Source organism: Ahaetulla prasina, chromosome 5 (genome assembly GCF_028640845.1).
Source record: "Ahaetulla prasina isolate Xishuangbanna chromosome 5, ASM2864084v1, whole genome shotgun sequence".
NCBI lineage: Eukaryota > Metazoa > Chordata > Lepidosauria > Squamata > Colubridae > Ahaetulla > Ahaetulla prasina.
This window is the reverse complement of record NC_080543.1, coordinates 24,956,614-24,976,634: the sequence shown is the minus strand read 5'-3', so window position 1 is coordinate 24,976,634 and position 20,021 is coordinate 24,956,614. Positions and strand designations below refer to the sequence as shown.

The window sequence follows — 20,021 nt, the reverse complement described above, 5'->3', positions numbered from 1 at the left end:
AACCAGTAGCGCTGGTGGCAGGAGGCTCTGCCCACCCGCCAGGACGTCATTACGTCCTGTTTTTGATCCTCTGTGTGCATGTGAAGAAGCGGCGCACGCGCTCCTATTCCCAAACCAGTAGCGAAGGTAAGTGGATTTCACCACTGGCCAAGGGGAAACACTACCCTGGGATTTTGGAGGGAGAAGGTGCTTGGATAAGCAGGACAGAGGAAAGGGAAGATGCTGGGAGGATAGGGAGAACAGTGCTGAGAACTGCTATAGAGCTTCTTGCCTAGTCTGGATTTTGTTTGCTCCAAAATCTGGAGGAACACCAGAGTATTATAAGTTTTGGCCTGTTAAGCATGAATTGCTGCTAAGCATGAAGCAGGTAACTAGATGTGTGAACATTTAGGACACTTTGTAAATAGGTTTGTTTAATACAATATATAAGAATGCTGGGAGATAAGATAATTTAGCAGAATTATTGCTGAAGATAGTGATGTTAAAATTAATATGTACTTCTACTGTTTCTTTCCTTTCGAGTGCCCATTGATAAAAATTGTAAAATCCAATGAAAAAAGGTCCACATATAGACACAGATACAATTAAAATCTTTTTTTAAAAAATACCTCCTAGATAAATAGCATTCAAACATTTTCACAGGACATCTAGAAGGATCTGCGATGTTTTCCATTTGTTCAAATACTGGTTCATCGTCTTCATGCTTCCTTTTTCCAGTAGTAATTTTATCTTCTTTTTTAAAAAAGGAAAATAGTACAATATGATTTTTGTTACTGATTTTATTTTAAAAAAAGACATATTATATCACAAAGGGACTGAATTAAATACAAGAACAACAGCTACAATGCTGTGACGTTGACTGTCTTACCTGAAAGGGAGAGTCAGGAATATTTTTTCAATAATATATCTTTTTTTTTCAGTTAAGTATATTTGTTCAGCAATTTCATCGAAGTAATTTTAACTGTGGCTTTATCAAGGAAAAGATGAAAAACCTAAGTCCCAATTCCAGTTATTTTCCTTTCCTGAATGAAGACTCTACCCACACAGGTATTTTATCTTACAGAATAAGCTTGAGAATCTGATTTTCTACATTTCATTTAAATTTGCTATTTAAACCAAATATATTATTCTAATTCATCAGTCTCTGTCCCAAGTTGACACACAATTCTGTTATCTCAGCCCTCAAAAGCTAGTAATTAGTTACTTAGCTTACTTGTCTTTAATTCCACCAATGGTTAAGGATGGCTTGTTGTCTATAACACCGAGCTATAACCACACAATGTATTAAACCAACCCCAAATAAATCGCATATGGCAAAGTATAATGTGTGAACCTAGTTAATATGAGGACAAGTAGAGGTAAGGTGAATGACATTTAAAGAATAAACAATAGGAGAAAAATAAGGTTATCTAATGAAATCAATAACCTTAAATTGCTATGCCCCAGCTATAGAAAAGGACTGATGGTCCACATATAATATGTTCTAAATTTAATCTCCGAGTAGAGACTTCGTCTGAAGACTGTGGAGAAATGTTGCCAGAAAGTAAGAGTGTGTGTGTGTGTGTGTGTGTGTGTGTGAGAGAGAGAGAGAGAGAGTGAGAGAGAGTGAGTGTGTGTGTGAGAGAGAAAGAGAGAGATCAATACTGAATCAATCTTGTATTATTTTACTTTCTTTCCAGAAACTATGTAAAATAGAGCCCTATGCTTAAGATAGAGACCAATGAATAACAGGAACAATCATATCCAAGTAATAGGGCCCCAGTGTCTTTCTAAAGTGTCTACTGGCTTTACAAGCAGTGTATTTTTGCCACTGGAACAAAAAGTTGCAATACCTTCATTATCTGTTCCACACAGAGAGGAAACCTGATATCTAAGACAAGCTTTGCTTTCCATCGTTAGAGGATTCTTCTTCCAATGTCTATAAACAGTGCCAAAGGAAAGTCTTAAGTGCTGCTCCACTGTTTTCAAACCAAAATACTTGGTGTTGAAGTAGAATAGTGTATTTAGAAGAACAGCTGGAGAATGGGATCCCAACTGTTTAATCTTCCAGAGATAGTCCTCCTCAACTCGAGAAAATATCGAACCTGACAGGTGAAAAAGAAAAGACTTATAAAGAAACAGACCTAAGCAAATCCAACATAAAAAACCCTAAGAAAATAAACAAGAGGTTATATTAATCTGAAAAACTTGTGAAATATTTAAGACCAAATACCGTAGCCCAACAAATTAACTAAAGATTAAACTGGGCATATAAACCCAACATTCTTTACATAGCTTATAGCAATTAGTCATGAATTACTGGTATTCTGGTGTGAATTGCTTAAGAAACATAAAGCCAAGGACAAAAAAATATCAAAACAAGATAAATTACCATCTGGAAGTATGCTGGGCTGCCAGCTTCTGAGTATTTTATTTATTTCCTGCATAAATGTATGATAATTAGTATCCAAAAAGATATTATCTTCTCGATTGCTTCCATTCAGGTACTATAGAAAAAGAGGAACATAAAAGTGAGTATACTCGAACAAAAGAAGATTGCCATACTGTTTTTGATCATTTGCATGCATATAAAAAAATAATTGCATATGAAAATAACCTTAGTTTAACTACTAATTGGCTTGATCTTTGTGAGGAATTTGGGAATCATTCAAGGAAGTAGGGAGTGATTTTTACACAACCTCTCATTCTATTCCAAGGATCCTGCAGCAAGTCAATCTCAAAACACATGACTTGGAGGAGCTTTATTTTAAAACTGGCCAGGGTTTGTTGTAAACCACGTTGTAAACCACGATCCCTAGATAGTGTGCAATGAAAAGCTGAAATTCAAGGAGCGTATGACAGGGTAAATATGAGTTCTCCAGCCCATAGAACAGAGGTGTCAAACTCGTGTCATCACAGCGTCGTCACATGATGTTATCATGACATTTCCCCCCCTTTGCTAAACTGGGCATGGGCGTGGCCAGCACATGATGCATCTGCAGCCCGTGAGTTTAACAGCCTTGCCATAGAAGAACAGGAGGAGAAAAAAGTACCGAAGCCTGTGACCTGCTTCTGTCCATTCCAATTGATCTATATAACATTAAACCATGGCTTTGTAGAAAGTGTAAATGCAGCTAGTATTTCAACAGATAATTCTATGTTCTGTCAATCACACTTATTTGGAAAAAAAAAATAGCAACCACATGCAGATTATCTAATATTTAAATTACTCACTTCCTGAATCCCAAGACACAAATAATAGATACTGTCAGGTGCATAGATTTCTCCGTTTGGTCTTCGGACTTCATTTACAAAGTGTGCCAGCCCAAAATTTAGTTCAGTAGAAGTATGTGATATAATATCTTCTTTCAATTTTACTGACTTTGCTGTAGTGGGAAATGTAGGGTATCATGTAATGCTGTCTCTTATTGATAAAATAAAGCATCCAGCAGATGAGTCCAAAATAAAGGAAACATATTCAAATATTGCAAACATCACCATAAAAACCTTTTCAGACATAAGACATATAGTAAGGGCTTTTCACTTAAAATATTGATTTCTATGCTACACTTAATGCTTAGTGACTTTGCAGTAATTGTCCACATACAATGACCTCATTTGGCTGATCAGATTCTGAAGATGAAGACATAACGTGCCCTTCACAACCCCATTACAAAAACAAAATCTGAATCCATATCCAAGCACTACTGTTCTGATTTAGTTCCCCAAACATGACAAAACCTCTGAATTCAATTAATGATTCCTTTATTAGGAGCGCCAGCAGGCCTGGCAAAAAGTCTCTCTCTCATAGCAGGCTAACAAGTCCGTCTGGGAGAAAGATGAATATGTCTGCCATATCTATTCATCTCCGCCCCCTGCCTTTTATCCCCAGAGCTAGGATGGGGCTTTGCTAGTAGCAGTGGCTCTTCCGGCCCAAGGATCGGCCCACAAATTTCCACTGCTTTCCTCTGCCTTCTGCACATCTGCGTATCAGGCACTGGACCCAGATGTTCCTCCTCTTCCTCATCAGCCACCTCCAGACCAGGGGGTTGTTGACTCTCATCTGAGGGCTGACAGATGGCCCAAGCTCCGCCTCGGTCTCTCTCTCTCTGACAGCTCCATTCCCTCTTCCCCCACGGAGCTCTCAGGTTGCCTTGATGCTGATCCTGACTCCTATGCCTCCTCCTTATCTGATTCGGCTGCTGGAAGGGCCGGTGGCCAACAGACCACAACATCTACAGTCTTATCTGCTGGGCATACTGTCTGTCTGTTTTAAACTAGAGATTTAAAGGTACGCGAGATACTTACTTGATTTTAGCTCATCTAGTACCGACAGATCTTCCTCTAGGTTCCTAGCTTTTACCCAGTGTTTCCATGCATTTACACCATATGCATACTTGAAAGGGAAATTGCACTCTGAGTTCTCAGAGCCATCATCTTGAGAATGGTATTCTGACACCGCTTTTCTCTTTAGTCCCTGCCATTGAAATAGTCTTTGTTTATTAACTGTTTAAATGATGTTTTGTTTTTTGTTTTTCTTTTAAAGAGAGAGAAGTGAGATCCAAAGCCATAGGCACCAACTATGAAACAGGCATTGGGTGGGAAGCTAATTCTTAAATTAGTTGTGTTCATGAATGTATGCAAAAAGCAATGTGTCAGACCTGGAAGCCATCTTTCCACCTTTGTGCCTTCAGGCTTCAGGCCTGTCACAAATTCTACTGTGGGAAAATGGGAGGGGGGATTGTTTAGAGTTAAGAGGATATGTAGTCAAAATAAAATTATTTCTAGAAAGTCAAGGCCGTTGTGCCCTGCAGCTGTGCTGAGAAGAATGAGGAGGTATCTTCTGTCCCAGAGGGTACCTGATTGGAAATGTGGTGGACATGTGGGTGAGGGGCAAGGTCTTGAACTTTCTTTTGGGTGTGGAAAACCCGGAAGCTCTCAGATTTGGGTTTTCCCAGATGTGGCAATATGACATCTCTAATACAAGTTAGCTTTGAGGAACTTCAAGCCTCAGTGTTTGATTTCGCTGGGGGTGTTACTTGGAACCCTGACACAATGTCTATTTCACAACATAAATTGTGAAATTTGGAAAGGCACACAGTGTATAAAACAATGCCAAGAAGCACAAGTCACCTGCCTCATTGCCCCCCAAGGTACAGTTATCAGGCTCGCAGCACAAGAAAACACAACCAAAGAAGACACTATTTATGTTTACCACTCTAATAACAATATAGATTATACCTTCTTTTTACTTCGAGGTCTTGGCTGTTCCTCGTATTCTTCTCCAAATACAGGCGGTAGCAAAAATTCATTCTCTGTGTCAAGTTCTTCTGTTGCTGCATATATATAAAAGTGTAACCATCAAGAATAAATAAACATGCAATCCAACATTTTGTACATATATTTATAAATGATAAATTATTTATTTTGCAATATATTTTACTCAGGATTCAAAGGTACTTTTAACAATTGTAGAAAACAATGAAAGCAAATATTCTAGTTATTTTAATTAACTTTATTTCAATTATATCGGACATACACTCAATTTTTACTTTTGTGTGTGTGTGTGTGTGTGTGTGTGTGTATTGGTTTTTTTTCCTATCGAAGTAACGTGCTCTATCGAAATATGGGAGGGAGCATACTGCTTCCCTTTCGCCTTTCAGCCCCAATCCAGGAGCCCTCACAGGCAGTCGCTTTCACGACAAACTATTTTGTGTTAAATTTATATTTACTGACAAAGAAATAAAGGGAGACTAGTATAGATCTATTTCAAGCTATTTAGCTCACATCAACTAGCCATACCCTTCTGGGATTCGAGAGCTAAAATAGCTTGGTGAGAGCTAAATAGCTTGAAATAGATCTATACTAGTCTCCCTTTATTTCTTTGTCAGTAATTAAATACAGATTTATGTGTGCGCGCATACACATACACACATATATTTCCCGGCATTTGCCTACTCCTATTCCTATATGATCACTTGCATCTTTTTATGCATAGAACTTCTTTGCAAAAATGTTCCAAGTCAGTTTCCCTAAATTTGATTCCTTCCCAAAGGTGATGCTGTTCTCAATCCTCCCCATGGTCTTTATTTTGCCAAAACTGTCTGATAGGAACTGTCTGAATTCTTGTAAACTCAAGCTTGTGTCATTAATAATAATATCTAGCCACTTTGTTTTCTGTAGGTATCTTTTACAATTGCCTTCAAGTTTTCCAAGCATCTCCATTGACTTGTCATTTGTGCTCAAATATTGAAATTTTAGCTTCATTACTACATCTTTCATGAGCAGTCTGGTTTTAACTTCAGGGAAGTATTGGTTTGTTTTTATTGTGATTTAAAGCGTTTTCCTGGCAGGATCGGAGTGCTCTGACTGTTTTCCAGTGTCATCTATCATGGTCTTGGAAGTGCGCTTTCTCTGTAGGAGCACCTGTCCTCTGGAATAAGATTCCCCTGGAGATTCAGATGGTTCCCACCTTACTGTGTTTTGAAGGCTTGGAAGACCTGGCTCTTCGCCAGGCCTTTGGTGAAGGTGAATGAAGGTCCCTTAAGATTATGTGGTTTATTTTTTCTTTGTTCCCATATTTGTGCCTTGTGCAGAATCACTAGGAGTTGGACAGCATATAAAATGAATAAATAAATGAAACCAATTTCCTATGGAATTGAAAAGCGTCCATTTTCCTTCACTTAGTCTTTTGACAATTTAGCTTTCAGAGTTTTATGTAACAGCTAGCACTAAATGTACTCTTGTCCCATATTCCTGTGATGACTCAGCACCAAGTTATTTTGTCTATATTTATCTCTGTCTTTCTTATTGACTTTGGATTTCTCATGGACATCTTTGCATGAAAGATTCCCTTAATTTCAACCTTTTGCTTAAATATATCTTTGGTCCCTGTTTTATTATTATCCTTCATTTCATGCCTTCTCAAACACTATTGATTAAATATAATACATAATCCAATCTTCTCTTTAGCCTCACTGCCTAAACATATAGAGTACTATCAACATATATTGTTGGTCTGATGGTTTTATTTGCTTTCTCAAGTTTAAGTTTTAATTTTGCAAGAAGAAATTTGTGATCTGAGCCACAGTCAGCACTAGGTCTTATTTTTATTTCTTGATTAAATGGAGCATCTACGATCATCTATTTTTCCTTCAAAAAGTTACTGCATTATCTATTTGTTTGATTGTGGACTCTGGAATATTGCAGATTCATACAATTTTGAGTTAAAAGCCCAATATGGGTAGTCCTCAACTTACAACCATTCACTTAGTGTTGATTCATGGTTGTAATGATACTGAAAAAAGTGACTTATGACCATTTCCCACACTTACGACCACTGCAGCATCCCCAAGGATCTATGATCAAAATTCGGATGCTGGCTTATATTTATGAAAGTTGCAGTATCCTGGAGTCATGTGATCATCATTTGTGACCTTCACAGTTGTCTTCTGACAAGAAAAATCAATGAGGGAAGCCAGATTCACTTACAACCACGTGATTCACTTAACATCTGCAGTGATTCGCTTAACAATTGTAGCAAAATTGCCATAAAAACGGGATGCAACTTGCTTAACAGCTGTCTCGTTTAGCAACAGGAATTTGAAGCTCAACTGCAATCATAAGTCAAGGACTACCTGTAATAATAAACCACCTCAGTTTTTTCATGGGGATATTAAAGCAATCATTTAAAACACAAAACAAATTAACAACCATGCTATACTTTTAAGAAATCAATGTACAAACCTCTAGGAAAATCGACCTCGATATCAAGATCTGGCTCATAAGGGACATCAGGCAAGCTTGTCTGTGCTTCTGTCACAGAATTAAGCAATTCTGTCTCAATTATTACATCTATAATTGAATAAAGACAAATAGGTTACCATTCTTTTTGGTATAATCCATGCAATATTCAATAAAGGTGATTTAGAGCAGGGGTCTCCAACCTTGACAACTTTAAGACTTGTGGACTTCAACTCCCAGAACTCCTCAGCCAGCTTTGCTGGCTGAGGTATTCTGGGAGTTGAAGTCCACAAGTCTTAAAGTTGCCAAGGTTGGAGACCCCTGATTTAGAGTCATAAGGCAGCAAAAGCAGGCAAGCATGCAAAAATATCTGATATAAACGAGCCTTTGTATATTAAAGTGATATGTAATATTTAAGGAAAGAGAAAAGTTTATTAATCCAAGAATCACTCCATTTCAAAAGAATGAAAAAAGCAACAAGCAACTGTTGAAAATTAGATGAAGTGATATATACGGACCATAATTCAAAGCTCAAAAATCATAAATTAATATAATGCACGCGGGCATCTTGATATACATTATCCTCTTCGCAGATAGTGTTGATAAGATACCAAAACCAAATAAAACTGAGTTTTAGAACGTTGAGATTTTGTTCAGTAGACTGAATACCTATACCCATTTCCCGCTTTCCTTCTTAGTGTATGTGTGTGCATTTTTGTAATTGTATTACACAGCTCCTACAATGCCCTCATGAAATACCAAAGTTTTACAGGCCAAAGATACTCCCATATAGAAATTCAAGTTTGTAGTAGTTCATATCCAGAAGTATATCACAAATACAAGAAATCACAATCTTAGGGAGAAAAACATTCTAATATCTGAATTCATCTTTGCTAAGAGTGGGAATGTATCCAGCTGCATACATCTAAAAGAACAGATTCTTACTGACTTCATCCCTTAAGATGGAGGGGGTTGCTATTGGTAAAACTGACTCATTTTTTCCAGAAAAATGTGGAAAGGAACAAAATTATCAATACTGTCCTAATTGAGTTTGTTCGGGTTCCAATGGTTCCACAGGATTTATTTTCTGCTAGATTTAAGTATGTTGCGCCATGCATTTATGAAGTAATGTGTACAGGTCTGCACATGTCTCGCTGCATTTGCACTGCATATATAACATTGCTCTGTTTGTGCCATGACAGACAGAGAGATGAACAACAAAAGACAGCAACGTTGTCATTCTATACCTGGCAGGAGTATCAGGAAATCTCAGAAGGATTTTCAACAAACACAACATATGTGCACACTTTAAACCCAGGAATACATTAAGACAGTGGTGAAATCCTGCAGATTCGGGGAGGGAATGGAGATTTTGCAATATCCTTCCCCTGCTATGCCCACAGAGCTGGTAGAAAAAAAAATTGGATTTCACCACTGGGCTGTATAGTGTGCTAATTGATTGATGCAAAGATTATACTGTTTTATGTAAGTAAATCAAGGATGGAACAAAGCGCATGACAGAAAAACTAATGACATAACCTATAGATCACCGATATTGGCAAAACAAAAATTAAAGACATACTTTGGAGCTCTGCAGGTTCTACATGCTCTTTTTTTTCAGAAATATCTTCTGTTACATTCAATGAATCCAAAGTCTCTTCAGGACTGGGGGGATTTTTATTTTTTAGTTCTACTATTGCTTCAAGTATCTTCTCACTGCTTTCCAGCGTAGTAGGCAGAAAAATTGGAACGGGAACCTAGTATATAAATCATAATATTGTAACTTGGCTAAGTGCCATTATCAAATGAAATACAGAGAAGAACTGAATAAAGCCCTTATAGCATTTAATGGTATTTAATAATATCTATGTTATTGTCTGTACCTCTGAATTCATGATGGCATTTTGGTATGAAAAGTACCTTCTGAATCGTAGCCTACTTACAATAGCATAAACATGCATGGGTTCAAACATTAGTTTTGCTTGTAGCACATTGGCTCTAATCAGTACATAAGTGTAATAAATAAGCAGGGAATGATGCTACCTCTGGCAAGATACTTAGGCTGAATGCTTAGACTATATCTTCCCTGAATTTATAAAAAAATATAATAGAATAGATTTTTTTTATTTAATCAAAGTATTGTGAAAGCGTCAATTGACCAAAGCTCTGATTGACATTTCATCTAAGTAGCTATAGACAGATCGATATATGATTTAGAGTGAGAAATAGAAGAGAAATAATGGTAATATTTTAACAAGTGAAATGAAAAGAAGAAAAATAGATTTATTGTGAGTCTATGAAACCAACAGAAAGGGGATTGATATACTGCATATGAGTACTGACAGTCTTATCTGGCGGAATGGTTTATGATATGTGCAGAGAAGTGAAGATGCAGGCTTAACTATGAATTAAAGGGCTAACATGCACCCTGTTTCCCCCAAAATAAGACATCCCATGATAATAAGCCCAATCGGGTTTTTTTCTTATTTTCGTGGAAACATGGTATATCAGAAAATATGAACTGAGGTAATGGGCCTCTGGTGGCTCAGACTGCTAAGACAGTCTGTTATTAATACAGCTGCTTGCAATTACTGCAGGTTCAAGTCCCACCAGGCCCAAGGTTGACTCAGCCTTCCATCATTTATAAGGTAGGTAAAATGAGGACCCAGATTGTTGGGGGCAATAAGTTGACTTTGTATATAATATACAAATGGATGAAGACTATTGCTTAACATAGTGTAAGCTGCCCTGAGTCTTCGGAGAAGGGCGTGATATAAATGCAAATTTAAAAAAAAATCTAGCTAGTTGCAGGCATTTATAGCAATAACAATAGCACTTCAACTTATATATTGCTCCATAGTACTTCCAACATTCTCTGAGAGATTTACAAATGTCAATTTATTGGCCCTAACAATCTGGATCCTCATTTTACCAACCTCAGAAATATGGAAGGCTGAATGAACCTTGAGCTGGTCAGGATCAAATTCCTGACTGTGGGCAGAGTTAGCCTGCAATACTACATTCTAACCACTGTACCACCACAGCTCTTATCTGAAAATAGGAATCTGATGGTTAGCGTTAGCTATATATTATGGTCTAATGCATAGTAGTAAAGGAAGACTCAGATATGAATGTTTGGGAAAAAGTCTTAAAGGGCATAAGAATTTTGAAATTTGTTTACGAATACAAGAGTAGAAGGTATAACTGAAGACATGTTAAATATAACTGGATGTATTTTTGAGAAAATAAACTGGTTTAAAATGAAAATCCCAATTCTGGTATACAATTGTCTCATTTTTAAAACCCGTGTTCTAGTTTGGAACATAACAATAGCAAGACACTTACAGTAGATAAAAGCTCCATGTTATGTTTTTTTTAATTGATTTTCCCTCTTAAGATCACATACAACAGAAAGATGCTTAGAGTGAGGCTTTAACTTGTCGTCACCATCTTTTACAAGTCTTTTACCAGCAGCTTATTTAGAAGAAGTTGCTGCATAAAGTTTATAATGACTTGACAATAAACATCTTTAGCAGACATCTAATTTTCTTACAAAGCTTTAGCCAATCTCCGATCACCATTTCATCCCAGGGATGATCTTCACGGACCTCTCTTGGTCTTGCTTGTTGTCCTATTACCTTTTTTTTTTAAACCAGATTCCCCTTCTGTGGCCTGGCCCTTTCCCCTTTTGTCTGCTCTGTGTTGCGTAGTAAACCTGAAGCCACTCTCACTAGGATAGGATTAATTCCAGCATCTCCTAGGCATCTCCTCAAGCAAGGAATGCTGGTATGGCGAATTTTGATAGAACCAAGACAGAGAAAAATGAAATTGAAATGTAGACTGAAACCTAGCTTACTGGAACAGGAACCGTTGTAGGAACTGGAACAGTTTGACTATACATATGCATAGGAGCAGGTACATATACAGGTACAGGAACAGGCACAGGGACATATTCTTTTTTCCAGTCATCATCTACAATAAAAGACAATTTGCAATGTTACTTGCCACTACTACATACACCTCGTAAAAGTGACCCAACCGAATGTCAGCATTCCAGAAATCCTCCTTCCCAAGTAAAAACTCTGAAGCAGACATCTTTCAAAGTTCTTTTACTAGGATAGGTAAACTGGCCCATCTTGGAAAATCTAATCTGAGAGATCCGGGTTTTCCCTCAGTAAATCAAAACTTCAAACCCAACCCCTAATTTCTTTGCCAATCACATGCTCCAATCGCCAACCGTCCCATCTCGAGACATCACTCCGACCACTCCTTCTCCAGCTGCGGGACCGGCCTGACCTTGACCGGCAGGAAGAATGTTATTGTGTCTAATGGGCCTCCCTACTAACTCCCCCTCTCCTACTTTCCCACCCATGGGAAAGTGGCAGCAGGGAAGCTTCCAGCCTAGTATGGCTTCCAAAGCTGACACCGTAATTGTACACTCTGACAGAACGCCATACATAAGAACAATTCTGTTATGGCCCGCCAGCTGCCAACAGAGCTGGCAGCAGACTCCGATGATGAGGAGGTTGGGGAGGAACTTGGGCCAGTCCTGGACTCTGAGGAAGGCTCTGATGGATGCTCTGCATTGGAAGCAGAGATAGGGCCAGGGCCGTCAGACATTTTCCAGCTGCCTTCGGATTCGGAGATAAGTGGGGAGGACAAACAGCTGGGGCCTGTTCCAGATGCATGCATGCGCAGAGCTGTTAGAAGAACAACTGAGGACAAGGAGCCAACTCGGGAAGAAAGGCACACATGGACGCTGAATGGCCCCTCCTGACTGGGGAATAAATAGGAGGAAAGGGGAGGGGTGGTTCGGATTTCTTTTGGAAGGTTTGCTCATAATGGTTCATGCCTCAGAGACTGTTTACCAGAACTTAATTTACAGCTTTGGGACTGGAAGCTCCCGGCCTGGCCAAATATCCCAAGGAACTGATAAGGTCTGTTTCTGCAATTAACCCTTTGAAGGATTATTGCCTGGACTTTTCAGTGTGTGAATGCCATTAATTCACAGGAGCTAAATAAAGAGGGGTTTTTTAGAAGAAGGAGTCAGTTTCTTGGTTCTGCTAAAGCTGGGTCAGAACAAGTTCCTTCCATTAAATAAATACCTGTCTGACAAGATTTTGTTTGCATGTGGGGTTTACAGAAGGTAGCTTTTGTCATCGTTAGCGGTTTGCAGAGAACTGCTTTGTTCTTCATTTCTTTATTTGGTGTAGGGGAAGGAGGTGGGGCTGAACCCTGCAGATTAAAAAAAAAATTCTTTTAGAAAATGTAAATGATAAAATAAACTACATTTCAACCTCTTTTTCAGGAGGTAGATTCATCTGAGAAAAAAAATCCATGAAGGAAATGAGAAAACTTCTCAAAGTCTTTAGCTAACTCTTTTCAAAAATTACCTTAATTTATCCATTTCATGGAGAATAATGGGTTCTAAACAAATTAGCTACTTAAAATTATTACAAAAGTGATTACTACACAATTTATTCATTAACGTAAGTATGTGTTTTGTTACTAATTGCAACTTCGTATTTGTATGTTATCTCAACAATTACACATTTATGATAGTTATCACTGAGAGCCATATAATATCAAAGTATATATGTATGGTTTTCTAACTCTAACTTATATCAGTTTATACTATTGAAATTACCCATGAAGAAATACAACCCATCATGTCTTCTCATATTTTTTAAAGGTACGAGATAAGCATTCTAACAGATAATGAGGAACTTTATGGATTAAGACAGAAAACAATATACAATTCTCTACAGACTGTGAGGGATTTTGTTAACCTAGCTAGGAATTTTTAATATTTCATGGTTTACTTACTGTGTTTTTTGTTCGGGGAGTTTGGCAGCTTTGATCTATAAACAGAAGACAACCACCTTAACGTAATTTGTTACTTACAATAATTTGTAGATGTTAAATACCACAATATTTTATCCTAGTCATGCTAGTTTTATAGATTACCCAGTAAAAGATTAAACAGTAAGCTATTTTCAAAATTAACTTCGTAAGTGTGGGGAAAGTGGCATGCTCGCCTTTCTTTCTGTAGCCAGATTGTTAATTATACTAGCCAATTTTATTCGATGTAGGATAATCTAGACCAGTGATGGTGAACCTTTTTGGCACTGAGTGCTGAAAAGAGAGCACACGTGTGTGCTCGTCTGGTCAAAACCCAGTAGAGGAGCTCCCCAGGGTACATGTGCGTGCCCGAAAATGAAGGAGTGTTGGGCTTATCTGAACGTTCTTTCTATGTGCGCTGCAGAAGAGTCCAAGGGTTTCAAATCATCTGATTGGCCAGAGACTGAGTTACAAAATCTTTGGCCACACCTCCTCCTCCTCCTCCTGGCTGAACCTCACTTTTTTCAACAAAGAGATGGATCTGGAGAAGACGTAGCCCAACAAATGAAATTGACCATGCCTGGACCCTGGATCTTGCCAGAACCAGGGGGGGATTGGACTCTGCTGCAGCGCACATAGAAAGAATGTTCAGGTAAGTGGTTCAGAGTCCCAATTCACAGAAAACCCATGATCCTGAAGAATTTGGACCGTTATCTGAAGGTCTTGTTTTGCCTGCATTAAGGACAACGACTGAATTAATATGTCATCCAGGTAACACTGCAGGCAGATGAGTCTTGCCTGCAGATGTGCTGCTATGACATCTAGTAGCTTGGTGAAAGTTCACAGGGCCAAGGAAAGGCCGAAGGGGAACGCCCTGTATTGCCAATGGTGAGTTGCATAAAAGAATCTGAGGAACCTTCTGTGGGACATTCTGATGGGAACATGGAGATATGCCTCCTTGAGATCTATCAATGTTAAAAGATCTCTGATGCAACCCAGGATAGTATGTAGAGATTGAATTTTGAACCTTTTGCATTTATATGTACATTGAGTTCCTTCAAATTCAAAATGGTCCTTTGCCTCCCCCCCCCCCAAACTCTTGGGGACCAGAAAGAGGACGGAATCAAAGTTGAGACCCCTCTGACCCACTGGCACCAGCTCTATGGCTATAATGTCCAGCAGGTGCTGAATCTAGGTCTCCATTAGGGCCCTCTTGGTGGCATCTCTGGGAACAGGACACTGAATGAAGCGTTGTGGAGGGCTGGAACCAAATTCTAGAGTAAGTCCAAACCTCACTGTTTGTACTGCCCAAGCATCGGTAGCGGTATCTAGCCACTGGCTGGCAAACTTCTTTAACTGGCTGCCAATGGGGATGTGTGACTGAGAGTCACTTTGTGCAGCTGCCTGGATTGTGATTGATGAGCACTGTCTCAGAAGAATGACCTGTCCTGTGCTCTATCAATACTATGGGGGTACTGTCTCTGATATTGTAGGGTGGGGAATCCCGCCTCAGAGCCACGAAAGGGCTGCCTCCGGTAACTGGGAGTGGATCTCCTCTCAGCTCGCTTGGACAGATGAGGAAGGGCCTTCCGTTTGTCTTTTCCTTCCACCAGGATTGGATCTAACACTTTCCCAAACAGCCCCTAAATGGAGCTGATGCTAATCTCCATTTGGATTTCATGTCGGCTTGCCACTGGCGTAGCCACAACAAGAGTCTGGAGGTAACAATGGACACCAGTGCCCTTGAGGCAAACTTGGTGGCATTGAGAGTCGCATCAGCAGAGTACTCGACCGCTGCTATTATTTTACTAATAGCCTGCTGTAAACAGAGATCCTCTGGAGAGGCCCTGGCCTGCATCTGCCGCAGCCATAAGAGCAATGATCTAGAGAAGGAGGAAGCGGCTGTGGCCGACCTAATTGCCCAAGCGGCTGCCTGGTGTGTTTTAGAGGCAGACAGCTCTGCTTTCCTATCCTCTGCCCCTAGTCCTTCTGCAGTGTCAGAAGGGAGAATTGCCGCTGAAGCCAAAGTGGCCAATGGGGCATCTACAGTTGGAATCTGTAAGAGCTCTCCTAGCTCCTGCTCCACTGTGTACATTCTCTTGTCCATGCCACTTGGGGCAGGGATAGATCCAGGCTGATCCCACTGTCTTTTAATGACATCCACAAAAAACTTCAGTGAGGGAATAAGTTCTTGCGCCGTGACCTGTTCTGTAAAAAGGCTGGCATAGGGATCCTGAAGCTCCATGGGGTGATCCACAAGACTCTCCATCCTCCCCATGTTGGCTGTTGTTTTAGCCTAAATAACAACATCTTAAATAAGTTATGCCGAAAAAGCCCGGAATACATGGGTTTGTCAGGAGAGACTCCCTCACCCTCTGAGAACTCAAAATCCCCCAATTCTTCTTTCTCTTCCAGTGAGGCCTCACTGTGAATTGATGGAGGTGGGGAATGAGGCCCTCTAAGGTAGCCTTTATCTGGATGCAAATGGTGATGCAGGGCACTAGACCGAAAAGGTCCCGGATTCAATGGCCCCATTAATCCCCTTTGGGTGAGGGCTGTATCAATACCCTGAATAATAGTCTGTACTATGGCATTGTGTAATTCTACAGATAAGCCCTGGTCTGGATTCTCCTCAGGGCAGAGCTTTGCTGCTGTAGGAGTAAACCTTCTGACGGAGCAGAAGGTTTGTTGCCAGACACAGCTAGCAATCTTGAATCAGACAGGCCGGAGGCATGCTCACCCTCTTCTTGAAAGGGAATAGCATGAAATTCCTGCAGCTTTGGGATCACATTAGGAGACCAATTTAGCTGGTCCTCCAGTAGTGTTTGCAATGGAATCTCCGATGCTAAAGAAATGCAAGGCACATTGCACTCCCAGAAATCCCCAGGTCCCTAGCTGCCTTTGACTGCTTTTGCAAAATGCTTTTCCAGGGCTTTCTGACTTCTTTTGGCATCTTTGTCAGATGCTGAAGACATTGATTTGGAATGCTTGGCCTTGGATCTAGTTGTTGTGACCCAGGCCCAAGTAGGTAATAGGAAACTCAGTCAGTGAAAAAACAAACAAACTTTATTCGAACAGCTGAGAATTACTTCATTCCCAATGTAGTTCAACTAAATTAAAGCAAATTCCTCCCAACACAAACTCCTCAGTCCTATCACAAACCTTGGTCCAATTAGGCAAACTGCCAAAGGCCTTTCTTGGCAAACGTTCAGAAGTCACAGATACAAAAATAAATGCAAGACATAGACGAAGATGATGACGAAGCTACCAACGTTGATTTCCGGCAAAGCCCAAATGCCGTTGCTGATCTGTTTTAAGCCTTATGGGAGGGGCCATTCATTCTTGCAGCCAGCCAAGGTCGGATCAGAGCCCCGGTCCTTTGAAAGCCGGCTCTGATGTCCTGTGGGCTCTGCCACCCCACCGATACAATAATCCGACCACTGGGCCCCGGCGCCACCGCTCCCAACGCAAAAGGCAAGCCTGTTACTTTTTCAGCGCTCCAGCCACTTCTACCCAAATATGGAAGGTGTTTTTCAAATTTGTCCAATTTTCTAATTGTAAGCTAATTAAAATGTAAGAACAACTCAATCTATGTCTCTCTCTAGGCCAGCGGTTCTCAACCTGTGGGTCGGGACCCCGTTGGGGGTCAAATGATGATTTACCGGGGTCGCCTAAGACCATCGGAAATATGAGAAGTATACTTGCGAGTCGAAGAATCGCGCTCCAATGGTTGACTCCACAAGCCAGCTGAAGGCTCTTCAAATTGCTAGCCGAATTCGGCTTCAGGCGCGATGAATTAAAAAAGAAAGAAATCTTTGTTCTGATGTCTCCCTCTCAAGCCAGCTGCAATCACTCCCAATCACTAGCCTAATCTGGCTTCAGGTGCGATAAACTTAATAGGGGAAGAGTCTCCGCTTTAATGCCTCCGTCCTCAAGGCAATTGCAAGCAGTTCAGATCGCTAGCCAATACGGCTTTAGGCGCGATAAATTCAAAATGAAAATAATTTTATGGTTGGGGTCGCCACATCGTGGAGAATTGTATTAAAGGAGTTGCAGCACTATAAAGGTTGAGAACCACTGCTCTAGGCCGACTGAGTTGAAAAAACTGAGGCTCAGCCCCGAGGAGGAGGCATGGCCAAAGATTTTGCAACTCAGTCTCTAGCCAATCAGATGATTTGAAACCCATGCTTGGACTCTCTGAGCAGCGCACAGGAGAACTTCTGGTTTCTGGCAAACGCATGCACACGACGATCGGGTGGCCAGAGAGCATGATCATGCAGGAAAACAGAAGACCAGCTCTTCCAGTTTCCAGCATTGCTGCACGCACGAAAGCCAGCTGATTGTCACATGTGCATGCGCACCAGAAACCTGGAAGAGGAACGGGCGATGCCGCACATGCCAGGCAACATGGCTCCATGTGCCACTTCGGGCACGCATGCCATAGGATCTAGACCTGCAGTAATCCTATCTCCTAGGTTGAAGTAAAGTATGCCCTGTTATCTGACATTAGAAAATACAACTTGCCATTTGTTGAAATGTAAAAAAAAACCAATGTACACAGTTGTTAGTAAAAGGAACCTACCATAATGTAAGTTTTCTGGTCCTTTTTGTGTTGCCATATTCGGTTCATTTTGTTGACAGTAGAAACGCAGAAGGCAATGCTGATCACAAAAGTGCTTCATTTCCCCTCTCCACTGTACTTTCTCTTTAAGAGTTCCTTGACTTTTACAGCAGTCACATCTTGCAGCCTTAAAAAAAAATACTGTTAGCTAAAATGATTTGGAAAAAGAATTACTGCTTCATAAATGCTTTAATACAATGTTGGTTTATGAAGTTTTCCATGATTGAGTAATGTCCTGTGCTCTCTCAGATTTGAGGCTTCTGGTAGTATATCCTTACCTATGAGAATCCTCTCTAATTCTGTAATACAAACAAACATAAGCAGCAAAATAAGATCTTAACAAATTCAAAAGGGACTGATACTCTTCTGAACAAAATTAAATGTACAAGAAAGGCTGCTGCGTTTTCATTGATTGACAAAGAAAGCATTGGTAATCCTTGTAGAAAAAAGCCTATATGTTGTTACTGGGCTAAGGAGATATCTTGAGGAGCCAGATGGGGAAAGAACATTTTCCCTTATCTAAAACAGTTTACCCTCCAAAGCCTGTTTGTATCCCCAGCATATGTTTGACCTTACAGAAACTGGTAAAAACATTCTTAAGATAATTGAAGTAGCTTTCTCAAGAATAGTAGGACACGTTGCCATTTAAGAAGCTGATTAAATTAAATAAGCTGATCTTATTCAGAGTGTCTCTGCATTGCTTTCTTCTTGCTACCGACTCAAAGATGGACATCCACTTGAATTGAAAGTGGATAGGCACAGTAAACATGCAGTCATGACCAGAAAAAGACAGAGGTGCAATATAGGCTAGAGATCTTTTTTAAAAGGCATAGGGCCGGGCTATTTACGGGACCGCCTACTGCTACCAAATACCTCTCACCGACCCGTGCGCTCTCACAGAGAGGGACTCCTCAGGGTGCCGTCAGCTAGGCAGTGCCGTCTGGTGACACCCAGGGGAAGGGCCTTCTCTGTGGGGGCTCCCACCCTCTGGAACGAACTCCCTCCAGGACTTCGCCAACTTCCGGACCTCCGAACCTTTCGTCGCGAGCTTAAAACACACTTATTCATCTGCGCGGGACTGGATTAGATTTTAAAGTTATGGGTTTTAAGGGGTTTTTATTATTTATACTATTTTAAATTTGGGGCAATAGAATAAGTTTTTAAATTGTTTTTTAATCTGTATTTATATGTATTTTAACTGCCTGTGAACCGCCCTGAGTCCTTAGGGAGATAGGGCGGTATATAAATTTGAAAAATAAATAAATAAAATAAATAAATAAAAACATCTGGCATGGAACAGATGGCATGGCAAGCGCTAGGACAAATCACTGGATTAAAAAGAATGGAGCAAAGAAATTATTTCATTGTTAATCTCTTCAGAAATGCAAAAGGGCAACACTGAAGTCTTTAAATCTAACTCTGATATTGGGATGCTTCTTTAGCTTAAAATCTGAGCCCATTTTAATACAAGAAAGTAAGGAAAGGGAAAAGTCAGAGAAGACTGTGGAGGATTATCTCCCATTTTTAAAGGGAAGCACTGTCGTTTTTTCTAACAGCTAATCAATATTATTACTATTTTCCCTTCAATGACTATTTTGCTTTCAGTCAACCAACCAATCAATTACAGGAAAATGGCCACGTTAGGAATAGGCCCAACAGATACACAATGAGAAGAATTAGACAAGGAAATGTGTATACTGTTATCCTTGACTAATGACCACAATTGAGCCCAAAATTTCCATTCCTAAGCAAGACAGCTGTTAAGTGAGTTGCAGCCCATTTCACAACCTTTTTGGCCACAGTTGTTAAGTGAGTCACTGCAATTGTGAGTTACACA

The 20,021-nt window shown here is 40.0% G+C and overlaps 1 protein-coding gene across 11 annotated transcripts in view; it reads right to left on the bottom strand.

Annotated features, from left to right (window-relative positions):
* Positions 1-20,021, bottom strand: part of ZMYM2 (zinc finger MYM-type containing 2) — an 87,104-nt gene that overhangs the window by 5,416 nt on the left and 61,667 nt on the right. For 10 of the 11 annotated variants that reach the window (XM_058184474.1, XM_058184470.1, XM_058184479.1 and 7 more), the window contains 12 exons: positions 18,146-18,311; positions 13,549-13,583; positions 12,828-12,957; positions 11,579-11,694; positions 9,305-9,479; positions 7,726-7,833; positions 5,221-5,315; positions 4,288-4,456; positions 3,214-3,365; positions 2,372-2,486; positions 1,833-2,084; positions 609-732 (listed from right to left, as the gene is read on the bottom strand). In XM_058184474.1, the coding sequence (XP_058040457.1) occupies positions 609-732; positions 1,833-2,084; positions 2,372-2,486; positions 3,214-3,365; positions 4,288-4,456; positions 5,221-5,315; positions 7,726-7,833; positions 9,305-9,479; positions 11,579-11,694; positions 12,828-12,957; positions 13,549-13,583; positions 18,146-18,311 (1,637 nt within the window). Of the gene's footprint in view, positions 1-608; positions 733-1,832; positions 2,085-2,371; positions 2,487-3,213; positions 3,404-4,287; positions 4,457-5,220; positions 5,316-7,725; positions 7,834-9,304; positions 9,480-11,578; positions 11,695-12,827; positions 12,958-13,548; positions 13,584-18,145; positions 18,312-20,021 lie in introns of those variants that run through there. The other variant, XM_058184480.1, reaches the window with a different exon arrangement.